This window comes from Oryzias latipes, chromosome 8, assembly GCF_002234675.1.
Source record: "Oryzias latipes chromosome 8, ASM223467v1".
Taxonomy (NCBI): Eukaryota; Metazoa; Chordata; class Actinopteri; order Beloniformes; family Adrianichthyidae; genus Oryzias; species Oryzias latipes.
In genome coordinates, this window is record NC_019866.2 from 1,135,320 (window position 1) to 1,162,079 (window position 26,760).

The 26,760-nt window shown below is 43.2% G+C and overlaps 1 protein-coding gene across 2 annotated transcripts in view; it reads left to right on the forward strand.

Annotated features, from left to right (window-relative positions):
- Positions 1 to 24,785, forward strand: part of tmem104 (transmembrane protein 104) — a 48,432-nt gene extending 23,647 nt beyond the window's left edge. For both annotated transcript variants that reach the window (XM_004071131.4, XM_020705016.2), the window contains exons 9-10: positions 11,096 to 11,189; positions 22,466 to 24,785. In XM_004071131.4, the coding sequence (XP_004071179.1) occupies positions 11,096 to 11,189; positions 22,466 to 23,229 (858 nt within the window). In that variant the 3' untranslated portion in view covers positions 23,230 to 24,785. The remainder of the gene's footprint in view (positions 1 to 11,095; positions 11,190 to 22,465) is intronic.
- Positions 24,786 to 26,760: the final 1,975 nt, after the last annotated feature.

A 26,760-nucleotide genomic window follows, 5' to 3' on the forward strand; every position in this document is an offset into this window, starting at 1 on the left:
GCGTCTTTGTCACAGCTGCTCGCCGGGTGGCGGCGGGTCCATTCTCCTCCGCTGGGCAGCCAGTCCGGTTTAATGGCTGATGCATGGTTCTCCCAGTATGAGGGAAGTGATGGAAAATCAATGCAGCGTACAAGCTTAGAAGGGTTTTATGCTGAGGCTGCACTCTTCACAGCTTGACTTCATGCAGATATTTCAATTACACGCTTTCTATTAAGCCTGTTCAAATAAAGTTAATTTGAATGGCATAGTTGTTGTCTGTCCCCTAAAAGTTCCACAATGACCCACCCTGTCACTTTCCCCAATAAAGCACTGATTGATTAATTAACTGACTAATAAAGATTTATTCCAGTAGGAGTTTCTCTGACCTTGAAGGCCTGTCTCCTTCTTGCGGTTGTTGAAGTGTTGGAGCTTGTTGCACCTCGTTAGCAGTAGAGGAAGGATGGAAGCAAACAGGTTTCATGATGGGTAAAAATAGAAGAAAAGCCTCCATCTGGGTTTAACTGAGCATACAGGTACAAGCGTCTCTGAAGAAGTCCTGTGGGGATCGGTGCGTTTCAGCTACAACAACTTCTTGATGCTTCAGCGACGTTTCAAAGATGTTTATCACATTTGAGAGGATCGTCTTAATTAAAGAAATACAGTCATCCTGAAACAACCGAATCCATTAAATTAGCTAAAGGACGTGCAGTGACCGTGTCTGCATGTGTGACCGTTCCCTCTGCTGGTTCCATTCCTGATGACCCGTTCTGCAGAGAGGTCAAACATCAGATCGACTCAGACTCGGGGAAACTGGTGAACCCAACGGTGGTGGTTAAGGAGCAGAGCCGTCTCCGGCTACCGTCCCGCCGCTGTGCGCCACAGCTGGGTTTGATTTGCACGCTAAGGAGGAGCGCAGCCGCTATCAGGGCCAGTGCAGATGGTTTAAGGGAGATTATCGCAGCAGGAGGAAGAGTTAGAGCTGCGATGATCCACGGGGGGAGTCCGCGCTGAGCAGCAGCAGGAAGTCGTGTCAGAGCAGTGGACGCTTTCATGGCGCCGTTGCAGGGTTGAGATGAGCGAGTACTGTTCAAGGAGATCCAGCGGTCACAGGGGAATAAGTGATGGATTTCCATTATTCAGGCAATTTTAGTGCGGCCTGATAAACGGAATGATTCATTGTGGAGGCTTGTTTTTTACTCAATAGCACACGGGATACACTCATGCATCATGCTTCCATTAAACAGCGTCAAGGACATCACGAGGGAAAGTGTAGCTCTGCAGACCCTTATCCGGGATTGTTTCCTCACATTGACACATCATGTCGCAAACCCTTAGGTTCAAAGCAGCTTAGAGGACTTTGGGCGGGTAGAGGGGTTGGGGGTCTTGATCTAAGGGATGTGAACCCCCGACTATAACAAACTAACATTATCGTTGTTAACCTCTGTTTTTCTGAATCGTCTGTAAACGTTTGTGTACCGTTTGTCAAATCATCTTAGAACAAATGGACTAAATCCAGCTCCAATCAAAGTAAGTCCGTTCAGTCGCCATTTTTTCAAGCAATGAACGCCGCCATGCTGGAGCCAGACGACATCAGTCAGAAGTGATTGGTTCAAGTCGGTCTGAGTCAGTGTTCCAATGACCTAAAAGCCAATGCTCGACTCATGTCATCTTAGATTTGATTCGGGAAAGTCTACATTAGGTATAAAAAGCCCTTGATTGTCCCTCCAAACAGGGATAGCTTCATAATTGACCACCAGTCCTTGGGCTCACATTGAGCTTTTGTTTTTTTGGTGTTGGACTATATTTAGATGCCTGATTATTTTTAACTGCTTTTTCACGTTTTTCTTTTGCCCAATTATCTTGGTTTAATTGCGGCGTTAAACTTTGTGAAGACGACACAAAGGAAATATGGCCTCATTACAGAGAAAGTTGAGAGTTCTTCCATGAAAAAACCTTTTTGTTGTTATTAAGACCATTCAAGTGGAACTTTCTAATCACCTTCTAAATCACTCTGCCGATGACCACGGTGCGATTAACTTTTACACAGCAGTTCTGCTGCAAACAAGCCAGGCAGCTCATTAACTGCACTCACATATTCCAGCGGTCTTTGTTTGACGGTGATGAGAAATGTGTGATTTAGTGGAACCACAGAGGAATGATGGTTCCTCTGTGCCATATCTCTGTGTCTTCTGAACTTGAATGCCTCATAATTCATCATCTCACGCTGATAGTTGATCTTATCTATGGTTTGGCTCTTGCTGCACTGTGGCGTGTTCAGGATCTGACCGTAAACCCATAAGAGGCCCATGGTATCTTCTCTGGACCTGTCAGTGTACCTGATGGATTTCATTCACCACCCAAGAGCTAATGAGACATAGTTTATATGGAAGACACCAATACGGTAGGATTCAGTAATGACTGGTTATTCTTCTCTGTAAAAAGTTGATGCTTTTCTCGTTTTCCTCTAAGAATTCCCAATTCCCAATTCCCAAATCCCAATAGCTGTGGGATAAAATGCTTCAAAATGTCCTTTTAAAATACTCAGATATCCGTACCAAGATTTCAACGTCTATCATGTCCTCGACTGATAGATTTGTGTTCATTTTTGTGTGTCTTATTTTTACTTTTTCTTACGTTTTTCATTTTTACTTCACTACAGTTGCTTTAGTATAAAATTATGTATAGATACGTTTATGTCGGACGTTCTTTTAACCAGTTGTGTTTTTGTATTGACTTGATTAAGCAGAACTGTCTCTGGGATTAAAATAACTCAGTTTTCATGTCTTGGAGTTGTGAAGATTCTCTTGTTTTCTATTTGCTTCAAGACCCACTTTGATGAAAATAGTTTTTTGGTGTTTTTAACATGTTCTTGTGGCATTTTTCCGATAATGGATGACATAGAAAAAGATAATTACGCTGAAAGCCACATTTCTGAGTATTTCATTATTGAATTGAATCAGGAGCAGATGAGCTCCCCGCTCCATACTGATGCGTCAACATGCAGACAAACGGATCCATGAACGTCTTTGTTTTCCTCGTCTGAGCTGGAATCTGGATCAGAACTCTAGGGCTGGATAGATCTAATATTGATCACCAATGTTGGGTTGGGGTTTGAGGGGCTGTAAGCTAGCAGGAGAAAGTGCAAACAGATCAACAACAGGGAAAGGAGGGTGGTGTTACTCCGTACCAACAGTCTCAGAGGGCAATTTCTAATGAACTCCTGCTGCTCTGCAGAAACTATGTCCTAGAAATCAACAGTTTAAAGAAAATTAGCTAAAAAAAACAACTCATAATCGGCATGAAAAGACCTCTGGAAATGCTTTGAGAATAGATGATAGATAGATGATCGGAGTGGGACTTTTAGGTGAGACTCCACCTTGGTCACGTTTGCACTGTGACAAACTTAAGCTCATTTAAATTCTAAAAGTCTGATTTTTGCTGCAGCAGTGGTTCAAACAACTTCAGTTTTTTTTCTCTAAAGTCTGACCCAATATTTGTACGTTTTTATTCACAACATAGGAATCAGGTGACGTATTGTTTAAAAATCAAGACAAAAACATTTCTAGCAGTTTTAGTTTTTTTTATCTCGTCCCTTTTCTTAACCTGTGATATAAAAGCCAACGAGGTTTCCAGATTAGTGTTTTACCAAAACGTGCATTCTTCATTTCACATTCCTATTATAATCTAATATCAGCCTTTTTTTAAAAATTAAATCTTTTTTTAAATCGCTGTAAATTCATCAAAATGTTGCTCGTATTTTCTATGATCTCTTTCTTATATGGTGAGTCAGGCGGTGTTAGAATTTAAAATAATCTAGTTAATCTGTAACTACTCTCTTCATGAATAGACAATAAAGCCTAAAGACGTATTGGACACCAGACTAAGTTGACTTTTTAACATGGGAGTTAGTGGGAAATTGCACTTATTTGAAACCAGCCTTCAGTGGTCATTATCTTATCTTGCATCTGCATTCAATCAAATCCAACATTTCAGCTCATATCTTCACAAACCGGGGCTTTTTTGTTGCCCTGTTGTGATGATGATTTCCTTCCCTTTGACAACACTTATCCTTTAACAAAATAATGACCATACAGACAGATTTTTTCCAGCATTTACGTTAATTCTTCTTGGAAGAATGATGCTGAGGAAAACCGCTCTTTCATCCTGATAAACATTTTTGCCCAGATGTTGCCTACCAGGCATCATTTCTGCCCCCCCATCATGTTCAGAGCCTCTCCCCTCGCCGCCGCCTCTGTGCTCAATGAATCACTTGTTATTGCCGTCATGAGGGTTTGTGCAGATCTGCATGGCTTTTATTGCCTGCTTCGTTCTGTTTCTGCCCCGTACATGCACAGACAGGTACTCTGTTCACCATACGTGACAAAATCCAGTCTTCTGCTTTGTTCAGAAGTGGCGTTTATCATCATTTTGTACTGTTTGCTTCATGTGGGAGCAGAACAGAGGGAGTCTTCTTCTCTGAGATAACCACAGCCCCTCATGTCCTCCTGAAGTATGATGCCAACCGTCCTTCAAAGAAGCTCATTTTTGCAGCTGGTATTTCTGATCTCATTTGTTCAGACATGACATGGAGCTCTCTTTAGAAGGACCATCAGTACTTCAGTGAAGCTCCTTTTTGCCAGCCGTTGGAGCCATTGTACTGTTGGGAACTCTGCTGTCTGTTGGACAGACCCACAGTTGACTGAGGTGTTTGCTGTATCCAAATGTCAATAATAAGTAAACTAGTTGGTTAAGCCACATTACTCACATGTCATTTTCAGCGTTTGCTTAAAAATTAGTGGCGACTTCTCTTCTTCTCTGAGCTTCTTGATCCAAAGGATCCAGAAAGATCTGAGCTTTAGGTCATAAGGTCCGCCGTTAGGGTTTTTCCATGGATGAAATTTCTTTTTTTCGTGATGCATGCTACGTGATTCATAAGTGTTTCTTGGATTCGTCATTCATCTATGTGTGCCGATGTCCTTCGAAGGTTTCTGCTGACAGGTCTCTACGTGAATTCGGTTTTTACCTGCTCCAAATTTCTGGTCGGTTGAGGATTACACCGTTCATGCGAAGTTTACATAGTTCTTATACAATTATTACATAAATCTTACGCAATTGTGCATGATTGTTTGGGAGATGCATATGCAATTTTGTGGCATTCCACGACCGTTGCACGTGTGTCTAACAGACCTTTCACACATGAACCACCGATGTTTAACTGTTACATTGCGTATACGGCGCACATATCATGTAAAAATGACGTAATTGATGCATGAATCACTAACGAATTAAATCTAAACAGCACAACAATCACGCACAGTTTATGCACGATTGGCGTATTGTGTGACGGGTACATAAATGGGCCGATCTTTGACTAACAAGTGGGGGTATATAGACTTCTCCCCCCATCTGGACAACCGACAGGGGGGAGCAGGGCGGTGTCCAGTGCTGTGCAGAAGGCTGGCGCTGATTTAGCTCTGGATGTGGTTTATTTGTACTTCTTTCGTGGTTTTAACATGGTTCATTCGGGATACATCCGTGAAAATGTATCTTCACATGAACATTTCCCATAAAGAACTGCAACTTTTCTCACTTTTTCCACGTATATTAACGTACGATTAGTTTTCATTGTATTATGCGCAAATTGTAGGTAGTGGCTGTGTGACATGGCCTTCAGGAGGCGTTTATCTGAAAGTATCTAAACTAACAATTTGATTTAGACTGTCTTCATTCACTTTATCAGTTTAGGAGATCGTTTTAGTCCATTGTTTTCTTTCATGAAGCTCTTTTTTCCAGTATTTTAATACTTTTTCCTGTTCATGAATCTGCCAACTCAGTGTTTTGCACAAACGAGGTAACGGTAAATGAGTGTGGACTCACAGTAGCAGCATTTTTACTCAAAATCCATTTAGAACAAAAGATGAACATCAGATTCGAATGGTCTGGGAGCCTGGGGCTGTGGGGATTGGAAATCCTAATCTCTCCAAAGTTAAAGTCTGGTGGATTAGTGGAGTCAGCCTGGATGTTCATGGAACCATCAGGCCTCTTCGAATGTCCACACTGATCCGTCCCCGGGGTGTTCTACCGCTAACCCTTTTTACCTCTGGTGTTTCGTAACTGTGCAGTATCTGCAGTCATAACAGCGTCCATCCGTCCTCCTGGGTCTATATTGATCCACTGTGGTTTCCAAACGCTGCAGGACATCTGCGTCATGGACGTCTGGCCGACCGCCGCAACAGAAGAGAAGTATTTGGTGATTAATTACGCCAATGGACTGAAGGTTTCGCCCAACTGTGGTGGATAAAGACCGGACTCAACACGTGGCTCAGGACAAACACTCGCGTGCCGGTTGGAGCATGAAGTTAAAGGCTTTTGCAAAGTTTCTGCTCAAACACATTGACAGTTGCGCCGTACTTTCCCAGTTTTCACCATCACGGAGATCATTCTCCATATCTAAGCTCTATTAATCTCTCACCACTAAACCCCGATGAAAAACCAAAGGAATGCATTTGTACATGGATGAAGTGCAGAACGGAACGTGGAGATGTTGAGGGGTGACATAGTCTTAAACCTCCACTGGCGCTTGTTTCACTTCCTTTAAGAAAAAGGCTTTCCTTTATAAAGTGGGTTTTGCTGTGAGCAAAGCTATGCATTCCCATTAAGGAGCTGCCAGGCCGGCCACTCTGAGTAATTCATCTAAGCCTTAAGCGGACCGCATTTCTGCAGAAAGTATGAGTCCGACCGGTTGTGTGCAGGAACACGGACCGTTGTGGGAGGAAATGGAATAACGGTAATGGAGAGGTGGAGGCGACAGGTTATTGGACCCTCTAGGTTTGATGTAATGATGAAAGTAGAGCTTCGGTCCTGCTGTGACCTAAGACAAATTCCCTTTTCTTGTTTTTGTGTAATCAGTATGTCGAAATAATAAAAATAAATAAATATATACTATTTACTGATACAGATCAATAACCTGAGTGAAAACAAAACGAACTTCTTCTTGAAGATGAACTCTTATGCTACGTGCACATGGGGCGTTCCTGAACGCGCTCTTAGCACACGGTGTTCACGCTGGACCGTCGCTACCCGATACTGCTGCATGCGCTCACAGGTGGAAGAGGCTACGTGTGAAAGGTCAAGGTGGCGTAATCCTGGGGAATCTCTCTCCAGGCTTTGTTCTTTCACAGCTCTATTCCGATACTTGACAGACTCGGCTTCATAGAATTTTGGCAGCACAAATCGCATTTATTTACTTCTCCTCCATAACCACTTTTCAGATGGTTGGCCCTTCTGTGCAAAGGACACTACCTATATGTCAGCACCAAATCTTGGTCAAAGTTAAAATGGTTTCATTTTGACACGCGTTTAATGGACGCATGTTTTGTAGTTTAAAAACAGGAAAGAAAACTTGTGTAGTGGCCGTGAACTCGACAGTTTTGAATTCGGAAGCCCAAAATGCGCATTTGAGCGCAATTTAATGGACTTTTTATTGGAAATGGCCACTTGAGCGCACGTTGGCCGTGTGAATGTAGTCCAACCCCGGATTTATGCCTGTCCGCCTGCGGTGCATCATTTTTTTCTGTGCTGATTCATTGTTACAACCCTACTGATTAGGTTTCCATAATATAAAATCAGAATGGGAGCTTTAGTGTTTTGTGTTTTTGACAGTCAGAATTTCGCAGAAATGTATTTTTTTCATCTGGTCTTTGCTTTCGTTCTAAATGTTTCTGTCTTGAGATTTTGGTAAAAAGGACTCAAACGTTGATCTGAACGTTGCTCGTCGTCTCATCTCGGCCCTCGTTGCGTCTCTGAAGTGATTGCAGCCTCTTCTGGCTTCACAAAGAGGATGGAGTGATTTTTATTTTTTATTTTTATTTCTAAAAGATGTATGCAAAGCACTGAGGCGAGGAGCGGCTGATGGACAAAAGGGATTCATTCCCTCTCCCCTCTTTCACATGATTTGTTTTTCCTCATTGCATTAAACAACAGACACGGCAGCAGTTCTGCGAGGAGGAAAATCTGAATGTCTGCCTAACAAATAAGAGGAAATTGTTCAAACGCCGTGATTATTAAATGAATAAATGCATCAGATGAATGTGTCCGTCTATCTGCTGATTCCATTCTGGTCAGGTTTGTTTATGATGCTTCTGTTTAAGCAGATTTTTGCTCCAGGAAGGAGAAGGTTCCTGCTGTTTACACAGAACAATGGAGTTCAGGTGTTCCAGGTTGGAACGCCATCAGTCCTAAACCGATGCAGATGTAAGCCGTAGGTCTCACACCCATCACCCCCCCCCCCCCCCCCCCCCCCCCACACCCAAAATACAGAGTTTCACATGACATCATCATCCTGAAGCTTTCTCTAAGCAAAAATGTCTTTAAATCAGAACACAAAGTAAAATTGGAGGCAGATGGATGTTGAGCAGAAAATGGCAAATTCCTCCTGAGGCAGAAAGCGGAGAACTTGAGGATTCAGGAGGTGAAATACAGCTCTGTCACGCAGATGTTATTAATTCCTCTTCTTTCTTCAGACACATCTCTCTTCATAATGTTTCATTCATTACCTCCAATGGCTTTTGCAGATTTATTATTTGGCTCGGCTGGAGCTGAGGCTGCACTTTGCCAGGAGTGCAGAAGGCGCTGATCTAATGTATGGACAGGCCGGCCTTATCGGAACAGGGCAGAATTAGTCTGTCTTGATTTCTCTGTCCTGTCAAAACCACAGATATCACAGCTTTCCTCTTAGGGACGAGTGTGTTCCTCGCTTATCCTTTATGGAAAAAGCATCTTCAAGACAGGTCCTGAAATGTTCCACTGTTTACTCCATTCAATTCTTACTCCACTCTAGATTCTCTAAATGGAGAATAAGAACATTTTATTAAACTTTTTGAAAAAACTATATTAATATTCTCCAAATAATTTTGTATTTTGCAACATTTCTAAATCTACTTAGAATGTTTCAGGTCATTTCTGAAAGCAGAAAAAATTCAAAATTCTGAAAAAAGAAAACATAACTTCCAGATCCAGAATATTTTTTTAGCTGCTTTTATCCGTCTATCTCTCTATTTCCTAAGTTGTACTCACCGTAAATAAATGTAGCTGCTAAATGTTTCTTACTGAGCATTTTTCATATTTTCATATTTTCATATTTTCTCATTTAACATTCTGTTCTGTTATCTTTAGTAGATTCAACATTTTTCCGCCTTCATTTTTATGCTTATTTAAGAATCTTGTATGTGATTTGATGATTTTTTTTTTCTTAATTTGTCCTGAGTTTATTTAGAATTCCTTTTAACGTTTATTATTATTTGCATTTTTATTTTCTTTCTTTTTTTTAAACAGCCTAACATTGGCCTTTGGATATTTATGACTCTTCTGCATCTGCTAATACTAGCTCTCTTTAAACATTTTTTAAGACCATTTATTTGGTTATTTAAAACACATTTTCAGCTTTTTTAATTTTAGCTTTTTCAAATTGTGTTCAGCAGTTTTTTTTTTTATTTCTTACTTTCAGCAGCTTATGTCGCTTCCTTTGTGTCACGATTCAAACCTTACATTGATTTGTTTTATTCAAATCTTCATCAAACGAATCGGCAATTTTTGGTTGTTTCCGATGTGAACGAAGACAAACGGTAAACCAACCTTAAGGCCCGTACACACCGGGACGAATATTCGCCAGGCGTTATTCGCCAGCGTTTTTCGCCACGTTTTTTGTGTTCACACCCAGGCGATTTTCGCTGACGATGAGTGGATTGAACATGCAATTTCATTCCCTGACATTAGATGGCGCTTAATGTAAAACAGAAATACTCCTGTACACAAGGTGGCGCTGCGCAACTTTACGCTTCTTAAAGTCGCTTTTCACTCAGAAGAAGAGAGCAAGTATTTACACGCTTGTCAGAATCAAACAACGAAAACATGAATATTTCAAGCACCAGTAGGTCCAACTGGTGCTTGGTTCGGGGATATTTTAGAATGTCCGTCATTATTGCTTCGCGGCAGTGTAGACGCTACTTGGTGTCTATCTTCTTCGCTGGTATGTGTGCTCAGCAAGGCAGTTTTGTGTTTGAGCGCCCCCAAGTTGTGTTTTACTGTAACTTCAGAAGCTCCAGACACGTGAGCAAAAGCGCCATTCTCATTGGTCGAGTAGATTTCGACGCGACGCGTCGAAAAAAAAAAACGAACCCGAGGCGTTTTTTTTTTTTTGACGCTTTAACGCGTCGCGTTTTTTCGCGTCGGTGTGCACACTCTCGTTGGTGCCCTTTGTTTAGTCACGAGGCGTTAAACGTCGGCGAAAATCGCCGGCGAAATTCGTCCCGGTGTGAACAGGCCTTTAACCAGAAGAAATAGTCCAATAAGAGATGAGGATCTGTTTCCGGCCTTGACGGCGTCTCAGCCTCACGTGTCATTGAACTGCCCTCTCCTTCCTGATGAGTGCGAGCGCCATCACGTGCACGTCTTCTCTGAAACCCCGCGGGCCGCCAGCAGATCAAATGGCGCTCGAGTGGCCGCCCGTGAGATCACACGCCATTCAAACTGACCTGAGAGTGTCGGACGAATCCATGTGGAGGAGAAGGAGTGAAGGGAGCTAATGGAGCTGCAGAGGCTGGGCTGCTGCCTCTGATTGCTGCTGTTGATAAAAAAGGTGTCTGATGGGCAATCAGAGCTGCGCTCTGGGAAGAGGTGAGGTTTTTTTTCCACTATAGATCGGTCCACCTCCTCCGGAGTGATGAGTCTGGGCCAGGGTTTGAAATTGCGAGTCAGGGTGGAATGAAGAATCCTAACCGACGCTTCTTCAACTTTACACACGTTTAGGTGTCGGATCAAACCTTCAGAGCTGCTGATTGATACCCTTTGATCTTTGGTACCTTCAGTCGGTCTCAGCTGATTTTATCTGAGGTCAAACTCTGGAGTTCGTCCTCAGGAATGTGTAATTAACACATCCTGCAACCTTAGACGCAGTCAGAAAGACGTGGGTGATGATACTGAGGTGTTCGTACTCCCTGTCTGACATCTACAGCATGATTTATTTGCAGAGAAGACACACTGAGGTGTTGGGTCTGCCTTTATGAAACTCTGACTTCAGTGTCTCACGCAGGTAAAACCCTTTTCTTCTGTTCTGCAGAGCGTCTTCACTCTCTTGTTGGGACCTTTCACCTTCTTCAACGCCCAGAAGACCAAATACCTGCAGATCCTCACCTCACTCATGCGTTGGATCGGTAAGACGTTTCCTTCAGACTTTCCCTCTGACGCCTCCTTTTGGACCCAAACACATTTCCATTTTATCTGCCTTCCCCTCGTCCCTCCCTCCCGCTGCCGGTCGGGTCCGTCCATCACGGTCCGGTCCCGCTCCGTGCCTTTGATTCCCATCTCCCCTCATTTCTCAGCCTGGCAGGTTTGACAGCTCGTCCCAAGCTTGATTGGACCGTCACTCACGGGTGGACGGGGGAAAATAAAGCGCCAGTCCTGGACCTGCTGTTGGAATCACAACAGCCCCACCCCCTCACACAAACACAGCAGCATCCATTAACTGTCCACTAAACAGCACAAAGGTTTGAGCTGCAACTTTGGCGCCGCCTCTGTAATTGATTGGGGGTGTCGGCGCGCTCCTCACAGCGCGGCATAACGATTCAAAATGGCCGTGGAGGAAGCTCTGCGTCCTTCATGTGTTTGCGCTGTCACACCCGGGAAGGAAAGCGAAGAGGCGTCAGGCTGGCCTGGAGCATTACCGTCGCCCATTTTCTCCACCAGCTGCTTCCACATTCCACCATTTATCAAGAGCTTCGGACCAAACACAACCGAAGGCAAATGTTCACATTTCACAAGATGTTCAAGATTTTTTGGAACATTTTCTCCTCAAGTCTACACATTTGATCTATTTCAATTCAATATTTTCTTTGTGCTGTTGACCCTTTTACAGCAGGGATTGAGCTCCAGCGTTGATGTTCTCTAAATTACTGTAAACTGTTTACGTAATTAACGAAATCTAACATATGCTGACGTTGAGAAAAGCAGTTTTGCTCTGATGTGCAACATTTTACAGTAGTGAAGTTGTTGCGCTAATGACGTGTCTACTTTACATAAATTGCACTTTACAATAGATAAGTGCTTAGTAAACTGTTTACGCATTAAAGTGAACTAGTTAACGTAGCTGATTTACATTAATTGCATAAGTGTTTCCGCAATTAAAGTAAATAAATTATTTGAAATTGGCTTTGCAGGGATTTCTGATGCAAAGCTGATTTTTTTTCTGCATCAGAATCTGTGTAAATTATATTTATTGTAACAATATTTCAAAGTGTTTATTGAAGTGCTTACACGATTACCGGTAATGTAAATCATGTACGTCAACTTTGTATGCACTGCTGTGAGGTAGTGTATCGTTGACACAATTAATATCAACCAGTCAGCATAATTTATTTATGTTAATTTCGTAGCATTAGCCAGTTAACATAGCTGATTTGAATCAGTTGATTCTGAAGCAAAGAAATTCAGCTTTGCATTGGTATCGGTACTAAGCCAATTTTATTCTCGTCAGAATCGATTGGAATTACTAAATTGCATTAAAACTTCACAGAAGTGAATCACATTAATTGCGTTGTAAATTATGTTGATGGCATAAACACTTTAAAGCAATAAATTACGCTAATTGTGTAAATGACAATATAGTACTTAATTACATTATTTGCGTAAACGCTTTAGAGCATTGCGTTAACTGCGTAGATACTTTATAGTAGCAAATTGGGTTAATTGCGTATACACTTTATATTAATAAATTACATGAATTGAGTTATTACTTTAGAGCATTAAATTACGTTAATTGCGGAAGTATTTTAGAGCATTATGTTAATTGTGTAAATACTTTATAGTAGTAAATAACATTAATTGCGTAAATACGTTATAGTAGAAATTTACATTAATTGCTTAAGTACTTTATAGAAGAAAATTACGTTAATTGCTTAAGAAGTTTATAGTAGTAAATTACGTTAATTGCGTTAATACGTTATAGTAGTAAATTACATTAATTGCGTAAATACTTTATAGTAGTAAATTACATTAATTGCTTGAATACGTTATAGTAGTAAATTACATTAATTGCTTAAGTACGTTATAGTAGTAAATTACATTAATTGCTTAAGTACGTTATAGTAGTAAATTACATTAATTGCTTAAGTACGTTATAGTAGTAAATTACATTAATTGCTTAAGTACTTTATAGAAGAAAATTACGTTAATTGCGTAAATACTTTATAGTAGTAAATTACATTTATTGCGTAAATACTTTATAGTAGTAAATTACATTAATTGCTTAAGTACGTTATAGTAGTAAATTACATTAATTGCTTAAGTACTTTATAGAAGAAAATTACGTTAATTGCGTAAATACTTTATAGTAGTAAATTACTGGGATTGGGTAAACACTTTACAGTAGTAGTAGTCTGGCTTTAGTAGTAGTAAAGTTTTACGCAATAATGCAAACCAGTTAACGTAACTGATTCCGGTTTATTACTTAAAAGTACACTTATGTTATGCGCAGAAAAAGGCAGCTTTGACCGTCGCTTTTCTCCGGGTCTGAATCCGTTGAAGTTAAGTTAATCGCAAAAACAGTCAAAAAGTTCTAGTCATTCATAGAGTGTCTTATTTTGCCACCACTGGCGACAACTTTGGTGCCTCGGGGTTAATGTGATCACACGTATGACCCATGTTTAAAGTGAAGACACACGGATCAAGGAGACAGAAACGTTAAATCATTAGCAGTCAGCATTCCTACAGAAGACATTCACAAAGAAGCAAGAACCTGGACTTCATGTCTTTAGGACACTCTACCATGATCATGGGTAGTTTCCATGACAACAGAAAGTTGATCCCTTCCTGCCAGATAGATCGACCTTTACTGCTAAGAACTTGCTCTAACTTGTGACCACAGAAGCATTCCCAGCGTCATCCGGCGTTTCTTTTTCAGGTCGCCCTTCCTCACCTCATCACTCACCATCTTTTTCCATCCACAGCCGTCATAAGCAGCAGATTTCCTAGAAAATTGCTAAATTACGGTGCAGCGTTTGGAATTATCGTGCTTTATTATTAGCAGTGATTAGATGTTTTGGCTGTGCTGGAAGACGGTGATGAAGTCATGGCCTATTTCGTTAATAACACTATTAATCTTGAGCGATGGCCTTGTTTTCTCTTCTGTCTGCGGCTGTGGGTCTGTTTGTGCCGCACTGAAGGGGCTGTGACTGGTTGAGTTATGGATCCAAGTGCTCCTGCATCAGAACATATTATCCCATTAACATTCGGCCCACTTCCACGAGTACTGCATTTGTTCTGCCCGCTGCCACGGGAAGATTAGCTGCTCGTAAACGGGGTTTGATTCGCATCACGTTACTAGTTCAAACAGAAGTGGGGTCATATTTCTAGACCGTCTTCGACTTGTTCAACCTCCAGCCAGCTGGAGTCTGGTCTGACACCTTTTGCTTTGTTGGGGATGCTTTCTCTCAGTCACAGTTGTCCGCCTGACGTTCTGCTGGTAAAAGGGGGCCATGAGATCTTCCTCAGAGCAGCTGCACTTTAGGTGACCCTGCTCCTTAATGGTGCAAACATAAGAGCAAATCACCATCCAACTACCAAACTGAGCCATCTGGCCTCACATCTAACGTCTAATTAGCTCTCCACGCTGCCTTTGTCATGCATCCTGCCTCTTATTGGATGAAAGACTTCACTCGACAACCTAGACTCTTTAATTAAAGTTCAAAATAGGATTACGCCAATATACAAAGTGTGTGTGGCAGCTGTTGGAGCTGGAGCTGTTTGTGAATTTCATGTAGTTTTTGTAAAGTAGACAGACACGCATCTGCACACCTTATTATCCTTCCAGCCCAGTTTCTCTAGTTTCTCCTGTTCCTGACCCTGACTCCCCCCTAACAGGGCTGCACCTGCTCTCACCTGAGCGGGGCGCTGGCCGCCCTTGGCTCTGGCCTTGTCGGGATTGGTCCGATCACCCGGGTCGCCTTCTCTCCACTGAGCTGTATTTATCTGTCATTTATTTTAGGACTCCAGAAGGTTTACAACATCATTAACCCAAATCGCCTTTGCACATTTTAAACGGCCCACGTCCTGTGAAAGCAGCCATTTAGTCACTTTTTTCCCAACAGAGCCACTTAATTACTCCTTATTCAGAATAGAAAATGGGGCAGCAATGCTCTCGCCAACAACACAGGCAAGTATTTATTCCTTTGGACCGGCTGCCATCCAGCCAGAGCCAGTCAGTAATGAAACAAATAGGTTGTGCATCTAATTCTAATCATTCATAAAGAGCCCAGCAGCCTGGTCTGTCTTTTTAAACCATTTCATCACCAAAAAACCTAAAAGCTTTCAATCGTTATCAGTTATCCATCTTAAGGCTACAGTAAAATCATTACATCCCAGAGAACAGGCTCACTGGATCACCTGGTCTGAATTAGACCCATCAATGCTATAACAGTTTTGAATCCTGGAATAAACACATATGTTTGTGAAAATATGATTTCTGATTATTTATAGGGAATAATACACATTTAAGAACAAGAAAAGTCTACTTAAATGGCATATTGTCAGATGTTTTAATCATCTGACAGTGAGTTGGTTTTATACTCTAATGATCTAAACAAGAAAGAATAAAGAAAATATAAATCACATCTGGATTTTTCTTTATTTTAAATAGTTGTGAGAGGGACCCCGATTGTTTACGATCAATAGATTTCTTTAAGACTTTGATTAATCTTAATTTTGAAAATACAAAATTTTTGAGTCTTAACTGGACATTAAAAGCATTTGCTGGAATTAAAAAAAAATCTCTATGAGAAAATGAATAATCAAAACAAATGACCTGACGTTCAATCTTCTCTGAATTCAAAAGACATCATTAAGATGAGAGAAAAGAACCAGTAAATCTGACAGTGAGAGCAGGAGACAGTCTTTACAGAGTCCAGAGATCTGAATGTCATCAGCATAGAAAGTGTTACAACGAGGGAAAGCCCGGATTTTAACCTGAGATGGCCAAACGGAGTGGATAAAACTTTACAAAGGTAAAAGCTGCCAGTAAAGCTGGAAAATGGTTAAACTTGTTCGGGGCACGCAGGTGACCCCCCCTTACTAAATCTGAGCGTTGTAGACCGCTCAGTGAACCCGTAGAGAAAAAATCTTCATGCATGTTTTTTTTACTGGCATGCTGCGGGCGACACTTATATAACACGTAAAGGGGAAGTAGGTGAGACCCCCCCCAAGTCCTGTACAAAGAGCCCATTGGTGCTGTTCACGTGACACATGTGCGCTTCTTGTGTGCAGCCGGACTTTTAGCCATGAGGAATTTGGTCAATCTATATAATCTTTGTGGATATCCTACAGACGTCCTACGAGCCCCTAGTCATGACGTGCACACACACACACACACACAGTGTGTCCAGTCAGTATGGAGCCAGAACTCACCTTACTAACGACTAGAGTGTGGCGTAAGGACGCTGTATGACATCATCACCCCCTAAGTGTTTGTAACTTTCAATATCCTTAAGAATCCTTCACAAGACTCTCACCCCAATGGTGCGTTCCATTTCTGTCCCTTGGCCGTGCGAGCTTCAGGGGGACCGCTAGACACACCTGTGCTGAATATGCAGCAGGTCCGCTGAGCGACTCTCCCCGGGTTCAGACGGGTCAACCCCCATTTGTCTGAGTGTGACCACGGCTTAAATCCGTTTAGGAAAGAAGCTGTGACTCGGACTCCGGTTTGTGTTGGGTCCCTGTGGAACGGACAGACGCGTCCAAAGCGCCGTCAGTCATTTGCAGCCAGAATAATGTGAACTGACTAAAGCGCTTCTTGCTTCAGGCTTAAATTTGTCCTGAATGCCGTTTTTTTTCTGAGAAGGCAGTGAGCTGTCGGGCTAAAGAGGGAGGAAATCCGCCACAGGGATATTGACTGCTGCCCGCTGCCATGTTAGAGACTTGATGTTGTTACTGAAGGTCGAGGTGGAGGGCTGGGAGCCCTGGTGGTTTGCTGAGTGGGGAGTTAATTTTGTTCAGAGCTGGCAGCTCACTGTGGGACCAGGAAATATTAGTCACTCCTAATGAACTGTACAGCACAGCCACAGTTCAGAGGTCCTGAAAACTAATAAAGGCTCACACATCGTTGGGCTCTTTGTGGCAGGAGGACGCATTCGCCTGCTGTCCGGCCTGCTTTAAGGTCAGCTGGACCCGTCCACACACTGCTCAAGTCAGGAGCTGTGATGTGAAGCAAACCTGCTGGGAAAATGGAGGAAAAAGGTTTGCAAAGCAGAAAACCTTTACAACATAAAAGCAGAAACTTTGTGGTTTTTTTTCCTGTTTTCTGTTTCAAGTGCAAAATATTTTTAAGACAGCAGCAGCTGCTGCTGCTGCTGCAGCTGCTGCTGCTGCTGCTGCTGCTGCTGCTGCTGCTGCTGCTGCATAGGGGAACGTGGAAGCATTTCAGGCACTAGCAGAAGGTAGCCTAGTGCATTATGGGAACACAGCATTACAGAGGAAAAAATCTGAAACGTGAGAACATCTGACGGATCATTTCCTCAAAAATCAGAGTTTTGTTTTAACCCTGGAGAACCCACAGGGTCAAATGTGTCCACAGTTTTTTATTAATTGTATTTTTTATTTCTTTTATTTTTACTTGTAGTTCTTTATTTTTTGGCTGTTGTTAACTGATAGGACCCTAAAGGAACAAACAATCATTGCCAAATTAACTTAAAAGCTCAGAGGCTGGTTGGGTTTTCCAGGATGGAATGTTATTACAGGGAATGTCTCTTTGTTTTAAAGTTGCTTAAAAGGAGGGAATCGCCAACCCTTCATGCTGGATGACGGTGAGGTAGATGAGAAGCCCCTAACTTCCTCCTCCGCTTCAGGAAGCCTTTGTCAGTGTGGAGTGACAACCTTCGATCTTCAGCCTCTCGTGCTCGGTCGCTCATGAGATTGATCACCTTTCGCCCTCTGCCATTTTCTAGGCGTTAAACGAGTCCAGGCTTCCATCTCTCCACAGATTGAGGCCGAGTCTTTTTCCCGAGGCGGTTGATGACTCCTCGGAGCGTTGAGATTGTCTGTCAGCCTTGGCTTAGCCGCTGCCCTCGTGTTTTCTGCCAAAGACAATACAGCAGGACGAGCCAGCACGGGGGGGGGGTTGTTAACTTGAAGCATTCCTCGCAAGGTCATTGCCGTTGCTTTTCAGGTAAAATAAATCACAGGCTGCGAGACGGAAGGGCACTAGTTATGCGGACGCGATATGTGGCTGTTTGACACCCCCTCAATTTATTCCCTTCCTGCTGTGACATGTCAGGTGGGGAAGGAGTTCTGTGAAAGCTCATCTAATCAGCATATCTTGACAGCTTTCTGCAGATTTAAAATGGCTCTCTTCATCTGTAGAGGTGACGGCGAGAAGAGAGGCTTTACCGGCTGTAAGCCGCCTGTTTTTCATCACTCATGATGCTGCTAATGAAGAAGCTCCATAAGGAACATTTTCTGCTCAAACTTACAGTCGTGGTTCGGCCCATGGGGACGTTGCTTTTTGATGGTCATGTGACCCCTTCAATGATCTCATTGGGATTGGTCCCACAGCTGTGATTGTGCTTCAAAAGGACTAAGCTTAAATGGAGACCATTGTACTTGAATGACTTTGTCTGACTAGCTGCTGAAGAACATCCCACAAGCGTTTCCAAGGCAACACTCCCCTTCATTATCTACCCCTCATTTTTTACTTTTGGACTGGATCTTTTTGCTGGTTCTGCTTCTGCAGGATTATTTGTCCCACCTACGTTCTCTTGACATCATAGTTGATAAAGATTTGGTTTTTATGGGTATTCCTGGGTTACCTGACCACTCCCTTTGTTTATCGGCTTGACCGTCAAGTAGGGCAACAGTTGTTGCCTCAAGGTGCTGGAACTGAAGGTAGAGGCCTTTATGTGGGGGAACCCTTAAACGTTTGTGAGAGATTAGTATCATGTAGTATTAGTATCATGTCCATTCAATGACACTCTTCCTCCATCAGTCAACAGACATCCATAGTTGGTCTGCTGGTAATTGGGAATCTGTGAAGGCTGGACTTTAGAACGACGTCTGCCGTGGCGTGTTGTTTAATTACTGTACCAGCAGTTTAAGCCTTCATCCCCTCCACTATGTGAACAGCAGTCCGTGGAGGGTCACAGAGGGGAGCAAAGGTGTGTCTTGCGGTTCCCTTGAGGCTCGCACGGTCACCTCAAGGAACGTCGTGAAAATGGAACGTGCCATTGTCATGCGCGTGGTAAGTGTAATGTTAGGTCCTAGTTATGCTAACGGAGTTGCATGCACTCATGACATACGGGTGATGCTGTCCACGCTATAGTCCAGGGGTCGGAAACCTGGGAAGGGAAGGACATTAGAACACGGGTGTGTGCTGTCACTCACCCTTTCCTTAGGACCCTATGGGGTCTGTACAGAAAGGGTTCGATCACGGAGCTCTGTGTTTTTTTGTTACGCTAATGCTAGCCTGGGCTTATGAGGAGCTTTTCGCTAGTGGGAGAAGGTGTAAACAAAGGCATGCTGGGAAATTAGCTAGGCTAATTTCTGTCAGCCCAGTCAACAGTCGACCCTAAAGCAAATTTCTAATGAGATACTGCAGATGTGCAGGAAATATGTCTTTAAAGAAATAACTCCATAATCATAATTAAAAGATTTTACAGTAGAAAAACTCCAGCTGGAGTTTTGGGTCTCAGTTTCATTCCAGCTTTGCGCGGTTCCAACACCATCGTCATTCTTGGAGGGGCCGTGGTTTCTGTTGGACCATCTTTGACTTTCCTAACCATCTACAGTTTCTCACAGCATTTTAAACCAGACTCCCCAAACATCAGCTGGCAGTCTTCCCATGGCTCTCGTTGTCTGTTAGCTTGTGGGGAAGTTCATGCATGAAGGCTCTGGAAGACCAACAGACCAGGGTTTGAGGATCAGACAGATTACTGATGTCTCCAAGTCAAATATAAAAACAAACTGAACAAAGTGACACTTAGCGTAGTGTGGGTGTAGCTTCAGGTGAAGCAGGAAGACTGATATAATCAGAGGATTTGTCTCCTTGTCCTTGAAAGCTGGTCGGTTGCCCATCAATCTGACCTCTCTGCACACGGGGCTCAGCCTTTAAATTGGGAGTAGCAGAGCTTTCCTCGGGGACAGAGATTACATTGGAAAGAAGCCAAAGACGCATTAAATATTGAACACAAGCACAGCAGGTTTTTCCAAGTATAGGCTTTTGATGTGTGCACGAAGGCTCCCATCGACTCTGATGTGCATCAAAGTCCTAAACAGGACCACCGTCCTCGAAACAAGATGTTTTTTGCATTTTTATTTGTCTTTGTGCCCTTTAAAACCCCATGTGAGCCTTTCCCCTGGTTTTTTCTGTGCATCCACACATAAACAGCTGTTCTGTCCAAGATCTGCTCAGTAATATAAAACCAATCAGTGGGGTTCTCCTAAGAGCTTGAAGTTTTTTGTTAGCAGTGAAAAACGCCCGTCTCCCACCATCTGTCTGCCTCCTCCAGTTTGTAAACACGATGGTCCCGAAAGGGCGTCCCGTGTCCTTGAGATGCAGACAGATGATGCTGCACCTGAAACAATTAAAATATGATTAAAGCGGTGTAATGAGAGCACATCTCTAAGGTTCAGGTACATTTGCGGCTGTAGGTGAGGATGCTGCTCAGGAACATTTTCAGGAAGCAAGCATTTGGAAAAACTGGTGTTGAAGACAGGAACAAACCATTAAACTGGCCTCAAAGAACGTTTGAACCTAAAACGACCGTCAAAGGCCCAGCCAGCGGGATGTGGTGGACTGTTAGACTGCTTGGAGGTTCTTCCACTGATGTGTAATTTCATCTCCCTGACTAACGGAGACTTGGAGGAGGTTTCCACCTGGATGCAGGGCTATCACACACAGCTCCCACAGTGACACTTTCTAAATGTCACTCTGTGTTTAAAAGACAGTGGAAGATGAAAGCTGAGGAGCTGGCTGCCGGCCACGGCAGGGCTGTGACTAACTGCTGGAGTCGCGGCCGATTGATTGAGAGCGTGTCTGTGGACTGTCGACCGGCGGCAGGACTTCTTCCCCCCTAGACACACTCGTGCTGTTTGCCAAAGAGGCTCCTCCGGAAATCAATCGGAGGAGCAGACGGCGCTGACACGCCGAGGCTTTCCTGTCTTCGGCTGATTCATGCGGGGACGCCATGCGGATCCTCCCCGTTTTACTCCTTGTGCCGTTGAAGGACGCCGCAACTCTCTGGGAGCAAACATTCACATTTCATTCAGGCACGGACAAACAAAGTTTGGCAAGTTTGTGATCCTCACATGGAGAATATGAAAAAAGTTGGTCGTCCCTCGTTTATCGGAGGAGTTACGTTCTACAAATAACCCAAATAGGTGAAACCCATAAATGATTACAGATGTTTGAATCTCTCTTTAAACACTCAACGTTCAAACCTTCGTAGAAAAAAATGTCCAGAATTAAGAATAAAAACAAAGATCTGATCGAGCAATGACGTAGTTTTGGAAAGCTGAACGCATTGAGGACAGGAGCTTCAAAGGTCATTAACCCGCTTTTACTGTGGTCGCTCACAAAAGAAACAAAAATTCAGTTTTTGTCCAGATGATGAAGATAAAGTTAGTTTTCCAGAAGCCGGCACAGTGATGCAGAAAAATAAGCTACGTAACCGGAACTACTTTTTTAGATGTGCGGTTTTCACTTTGCGTTATCACTATGCACACCCAGCAGGCAATCAGAATCGAGTATTCTCCCGGACCGAGCTTTAATAATAAATGTAGTCCAAATTGTGTTTTTAAGATAGATTTAAAGAAAATTTCTAAAACCTTATAGGAAATGCAAGATGAATAGATTTGGATTGCTACATTTTCTGATGATTTAATTGAAAGTGATCAAAGTTTTTTCTTTCATAGCAGTTCTGTGATAAGAAAACAGGCGAAACACTAAACGCAATGTATAGGAAGGTGAAAACCAACGCATGGCATGAGCTGCAGCCGGAAACGGCCACACACGTGTTCCCCATTCAGACCACTCATGTCACGTATAGTGTGGCAGCGGCTGCCCGCTGCCACACTATACGTGACATGAGTTTCATTGGGGTAAATCTATGTTTCTACAGGATCTCTTCATGTTTAGGTGGTCTTTGCTCGCCGCTTCCATCATCCCCACTGGAACCACACACACTTCTATCAGGTGACGTTTGATCAGGTGTTCCATCAGAGCGGATTCTACCCCGTAACCGTTTTTATTTACCATCTAAAAAAAAAGGAGGCTTCAAATGAAGCTGCAGTGAAACATCGTCAGCTTTTCTGCTGACGTGGGAATTTCCCCTCATCTTCCTTTCATCTCTTCCTTCCTGCTGGAAACGATGCGTTTGATGTCGTTTCTAACTTCCTCCTTTTACGGGGTCTCCTTCCTGTGTGACAGATTGTCGTTTCCTGTCTCTTCCAGCGTTCACCATGATGATCGTCCTGGCTCTGATCCGGATCGGGAAAGGAACGGGCGAGGGTCGCCCGCCGTTGGCCAACCTGCGCGGCGTGCCCAACCTGTTTGGGGTGTGCGTGTACTCCTTCATGTGCCAGCACTCCCTGCCCTCGGTGGTGACGCCGATCTCCGAGAAGAAGCGCGTCGGTGCTTTGGTGCTGGCCGACTACAGTCTGATCCTGGGCTTCTACGTGCTGCTGTCCTTCACCGCCATCTTCTGCTTCGACAGCTCGCTGCTGCACGACATGTACACGCTCAACTTCACGGACAACTGCGACGTGCTGGACATCCCGGTGCTGCGCTACTTCCTCGGCCTCTTCCCCGTCTTCACCATCAGCACCAACTTCCCCATCATTGCCGTGACGCTGCGCAACAACTGGAAGACCCTGTTCCACCGGGATGGAGGCACCTACCCATGGGTGGTGGACCGGGTGGTGTTTCCACTCATAACTCTGGTGCCCCCAATCGTGGTGGCCTTCTGCACACACAACCTGGAGTCCCTGGTGGGCATCACAGGCTCCTACGCCGGCACGGGGATCCAGTACGTCATCCCGGCCTTCCTGGTGTTTACTGCCAGGCGCCATCTGGAGCCCGTGATGGGCAGAGAGTGCGTCAACAAGCACCAGTCGCCCTTTCACCACGCCTTCTGGGTGTGGTTTGTCCTGCTGTGGGCTGCCTTCTGCCTCATGTTTGTCACGGCCAACATCATCCTGACGGACACCATGAAATGAGCCGTTTTTTCTGCTGTCCCGGCAGGCCTTACTGGATGGAGCGTGTGCCTTACTGTGGTCCCGCGGTTGCAGAAATGACGTATAATTAAAGATTGATTGATGACACTTTTTGAACAGGACCAAATTTTTACGTCTTTAGCTTTAGCGGCGCGTGAGCGCCCTGAAAGGGAACTCATTCTAGATCGGCACAAAGACCTTCCTTCACCTTTTTGGAAAAATGTTTACGAGATACCCCAACAGAATCCAGACGACAGTGGAAGAGAAGTGCGGCGCCTTCTACCTCGAATCTTTACTGTCAGTGTTGATGAGAGAGCGAAGCTGTGGAGATGCTGAGGCAGAGAAATCAGGCAGCAGGAAAAGAGGAAGTGTCTGTCAAAGTGCGACCGGTGTTCTGTTGTAATGAGATTGGAGCAGAAACCGACGCTGAAGAAAAACGAGTCTTTTGTAGCTGACGTCTGTCCTGTGAAGCTGAGACGGACCTGCTGACGGATAAACGGGCACAAACGGTGGTTCACACAGGCCGTGTCCTCCCCTTGGCGGTGGCGTCGGCCCGGTTCCTCGTCGATCAGCGGTTGACTGATCCTCTGACCTCATGCAATCGTCTCCAATGGACATCCCAGAAACCTCTGATGTTTTCAGTCCAGTCTATTCAAAGAGAACACGGCACATTTGAGTGGTTTGCACTTTATTCCAGCCTCCATTCTTTCATATCAACCCAAGCATTACCTGCAGGGGAAACTGCAGTTTAGTGTTGCACACGTCCAGCCCAAAGGACTATTCTGACTTCATGGTTTCTTTATAGCTGTGTGTGAGTCTGTAGAAAATAAAACTGATGGTTTAAAAAATCACACACAAATGTGGATCAATTAAGATTTAAGAGTTTGGAGATTAGCATAAAACCAAAGGGCCTCCAGACTTGATCCCTGAGGAACTCCTAACGTAACATTAGCATCATATCTCAGTATTATTACAAACACAACCTAGTATTAGTGTAAAACCATGTTGCCCTTATTGGAAATCTGTCAAATCTTTCTGTGAATCTTTTAAGGATTGACTCAGAATGAGGAGCCGCAGTGGTGACCATGTCGTTCGGTAGCATGACTGATGCAGCCGTTTCCTGCTCTCTGTAATGTAGCTGGAATTTAAGGGAATGCTCCGCCTCTCCAGTCCTTTTTAGCCCCGCCCCTCTAACGTTCTGGTGGTCCTGACTTTTCTGTCCCGTCATTTTCCATCTGTGTCTCTACGTTTCCCTGCGGTGGTCCAGAGCGTCTCGTGGGGGCATCAGACATGAGGGAGCTGATGTTCAGCGGTCGCTCCGGAGACGAGGATCGAACCTCGTCGTGTGTTTTCCTCCATTTGTTCTCGTCGGGTTCGGGTGACTGACCTTTTGTGTTGTGCCAGAAACGCCACCGGTGTTTTTCTTTTCCCGCTCCAGCCTTTCCTTCATTCTTCATAATTTGAAATTATGATTCACCTTTTCTAAAAATGTTTACAGTTTTCATTTTGTTTCTGTTCATTTTTTATGGTTTAAAATAATTAAAGACTTTATCTGAATGGAAGACGTTTGTGTTTTATCTTTGTGAAGCGACTTTAAAGTCTGGCAAAAACATCATCAGATAAGAAAAACTCTTTCATTTAAACATTTGTAATCTGCTTAATCTCACAGGATTATGTTTTAGGCTGGAAACCAGCACACTGCTGCTTTTTCAGAGGTGGGTGGGGCTTCCAAACGTTGCTTTAAATAATCCTTGACCTTCGTATTTTAAAGTCCCACTCTGATCGTCTTCTGTTTCCAAATTGTTCATTGGTCATTTAAAGTTACTGCAGGGAGGCAGGAGTTCATACGAAATTCACCTCTTGAGTTGTGGGCGGGGCATAGAGCAACTCTGCCCCCCCTTCCCCTCGCCCCGGGAAAATTTGCATCTTAAACCTTTTTATCCTATAGGTCCTCCATCCGAAAAATGCTGCAAGAAGATGTTTAAACACCTTTTTTATTGGAGTGGGTCTTCAACTTATCCTGCTAGGAAAAAAAAGTAACTGAAGAAAAGTACTCGAGTACTGAGTTTGAACCTAAAATTTGCTGATATGCTTAGAATTATTTGAGCTTTCAGACAAAACAATGTGGATTTTCGTTTTCTGAATTAAAGAAATGAGTTTATGTCTGCAGAGCAAAATGTAAAAGACAAAAAAATAGTCAAATGCAGCAAAAAGAGCAAAAAAGTAAATGTATTCTGCACTTCTAGCATAGATCTTAGTTATTGTCACAGGTACAATGACATTAAAAGTGTTTCCTGGTCTGTGCAACACTTATACCTTAATCTGTGGCACAAACCTGTGACTGAAGTTAATACTGCTTAAAAATACAGAAAAGTAAAAGTGATTTGTTGCTAATTAAAAGTTAATTTTATGTTTAATAAAAGTCCCTGCTGACATTAGTTACAACTGTTAACCATGAAGGCAGCCTAACCCAGTAATTGGAGGATTTTCCTAGGACCATCAGCTGCTTTTTCCTCAGTTAGGCATCACTATATTATCATTTTATGAAAGTCATTCGTAAATATTGAATCAGAATTGACAATTGATCGTCTTGTTTTAAACGAGTAAACATTTTGTTGCAGCAAAATCATTTTAAAATAACTACTTTATAGAGTTTAAGGATGCAAGAAAACTTTACTGTCACATCAATTTAGTTCAAAATCACTTCCTTGAGATTTTCAAAATAAATCTTATGATTACTAATGTTTCCACTTTTTAAGCTCATGGTAAAAACCTTAAGGAAAGGAAAAGGATGAATCATTGGTCTTGTTGTTAGACCTTGGTCACAGGGACACGGTGATTGGCCAATGATTGGCAGCAAAGCACGCTGGGAAACGTGACGTACTACTATTGTTGTTATGCTACGAGCTAAAGGTAAGTGCTTTAGGCGAAGCAGCCAGCTTAATATGATATTTTTCAGATTTTCATCGAGAAAATAACAGATCGACCATTCTTGCTTTTATTTTTACCCCTATTGAATGCTCACAGAGACACGGAAGTAGCGGCAGGAAGCGGCTTTTGCAGCAAGATGACCGGAGGGCGGCACCAGATCATCATCATGTGAATGAACGTGAATACGATGGATGCTTCTGTGCTTTTTGAAATAAATAAATCTGTTCTCTAAACATCGTCCGTGTCTTCAATGCAATGTAATGAGACACACACAGACAGAAATGTGAAGGTATCTGCTGTAAATCTATGACGTAAATTAATAACAGGATCAATGATCGGCTAGTCAGTTAGCATGTATCCTTATAGCCTTCGAATGTAAAGCGACTGACTGCTAAAGTTAATAAAAGACAAATCCTGAATATTATTATTCCTATTCGACCCTAAACTACAATATCAGCTGTCTGTCAACAGACCAGCCAGTTGCCCAAATGCCGGCATACATCAGAGAGCTCTGCGGCGGAGCTAGTAGTAGTAGCCTAGCAGGAGCTATCGTATGACAAAGCAGCCTAGTTATCATAAATCTATTGATATTTTTCTTATTTT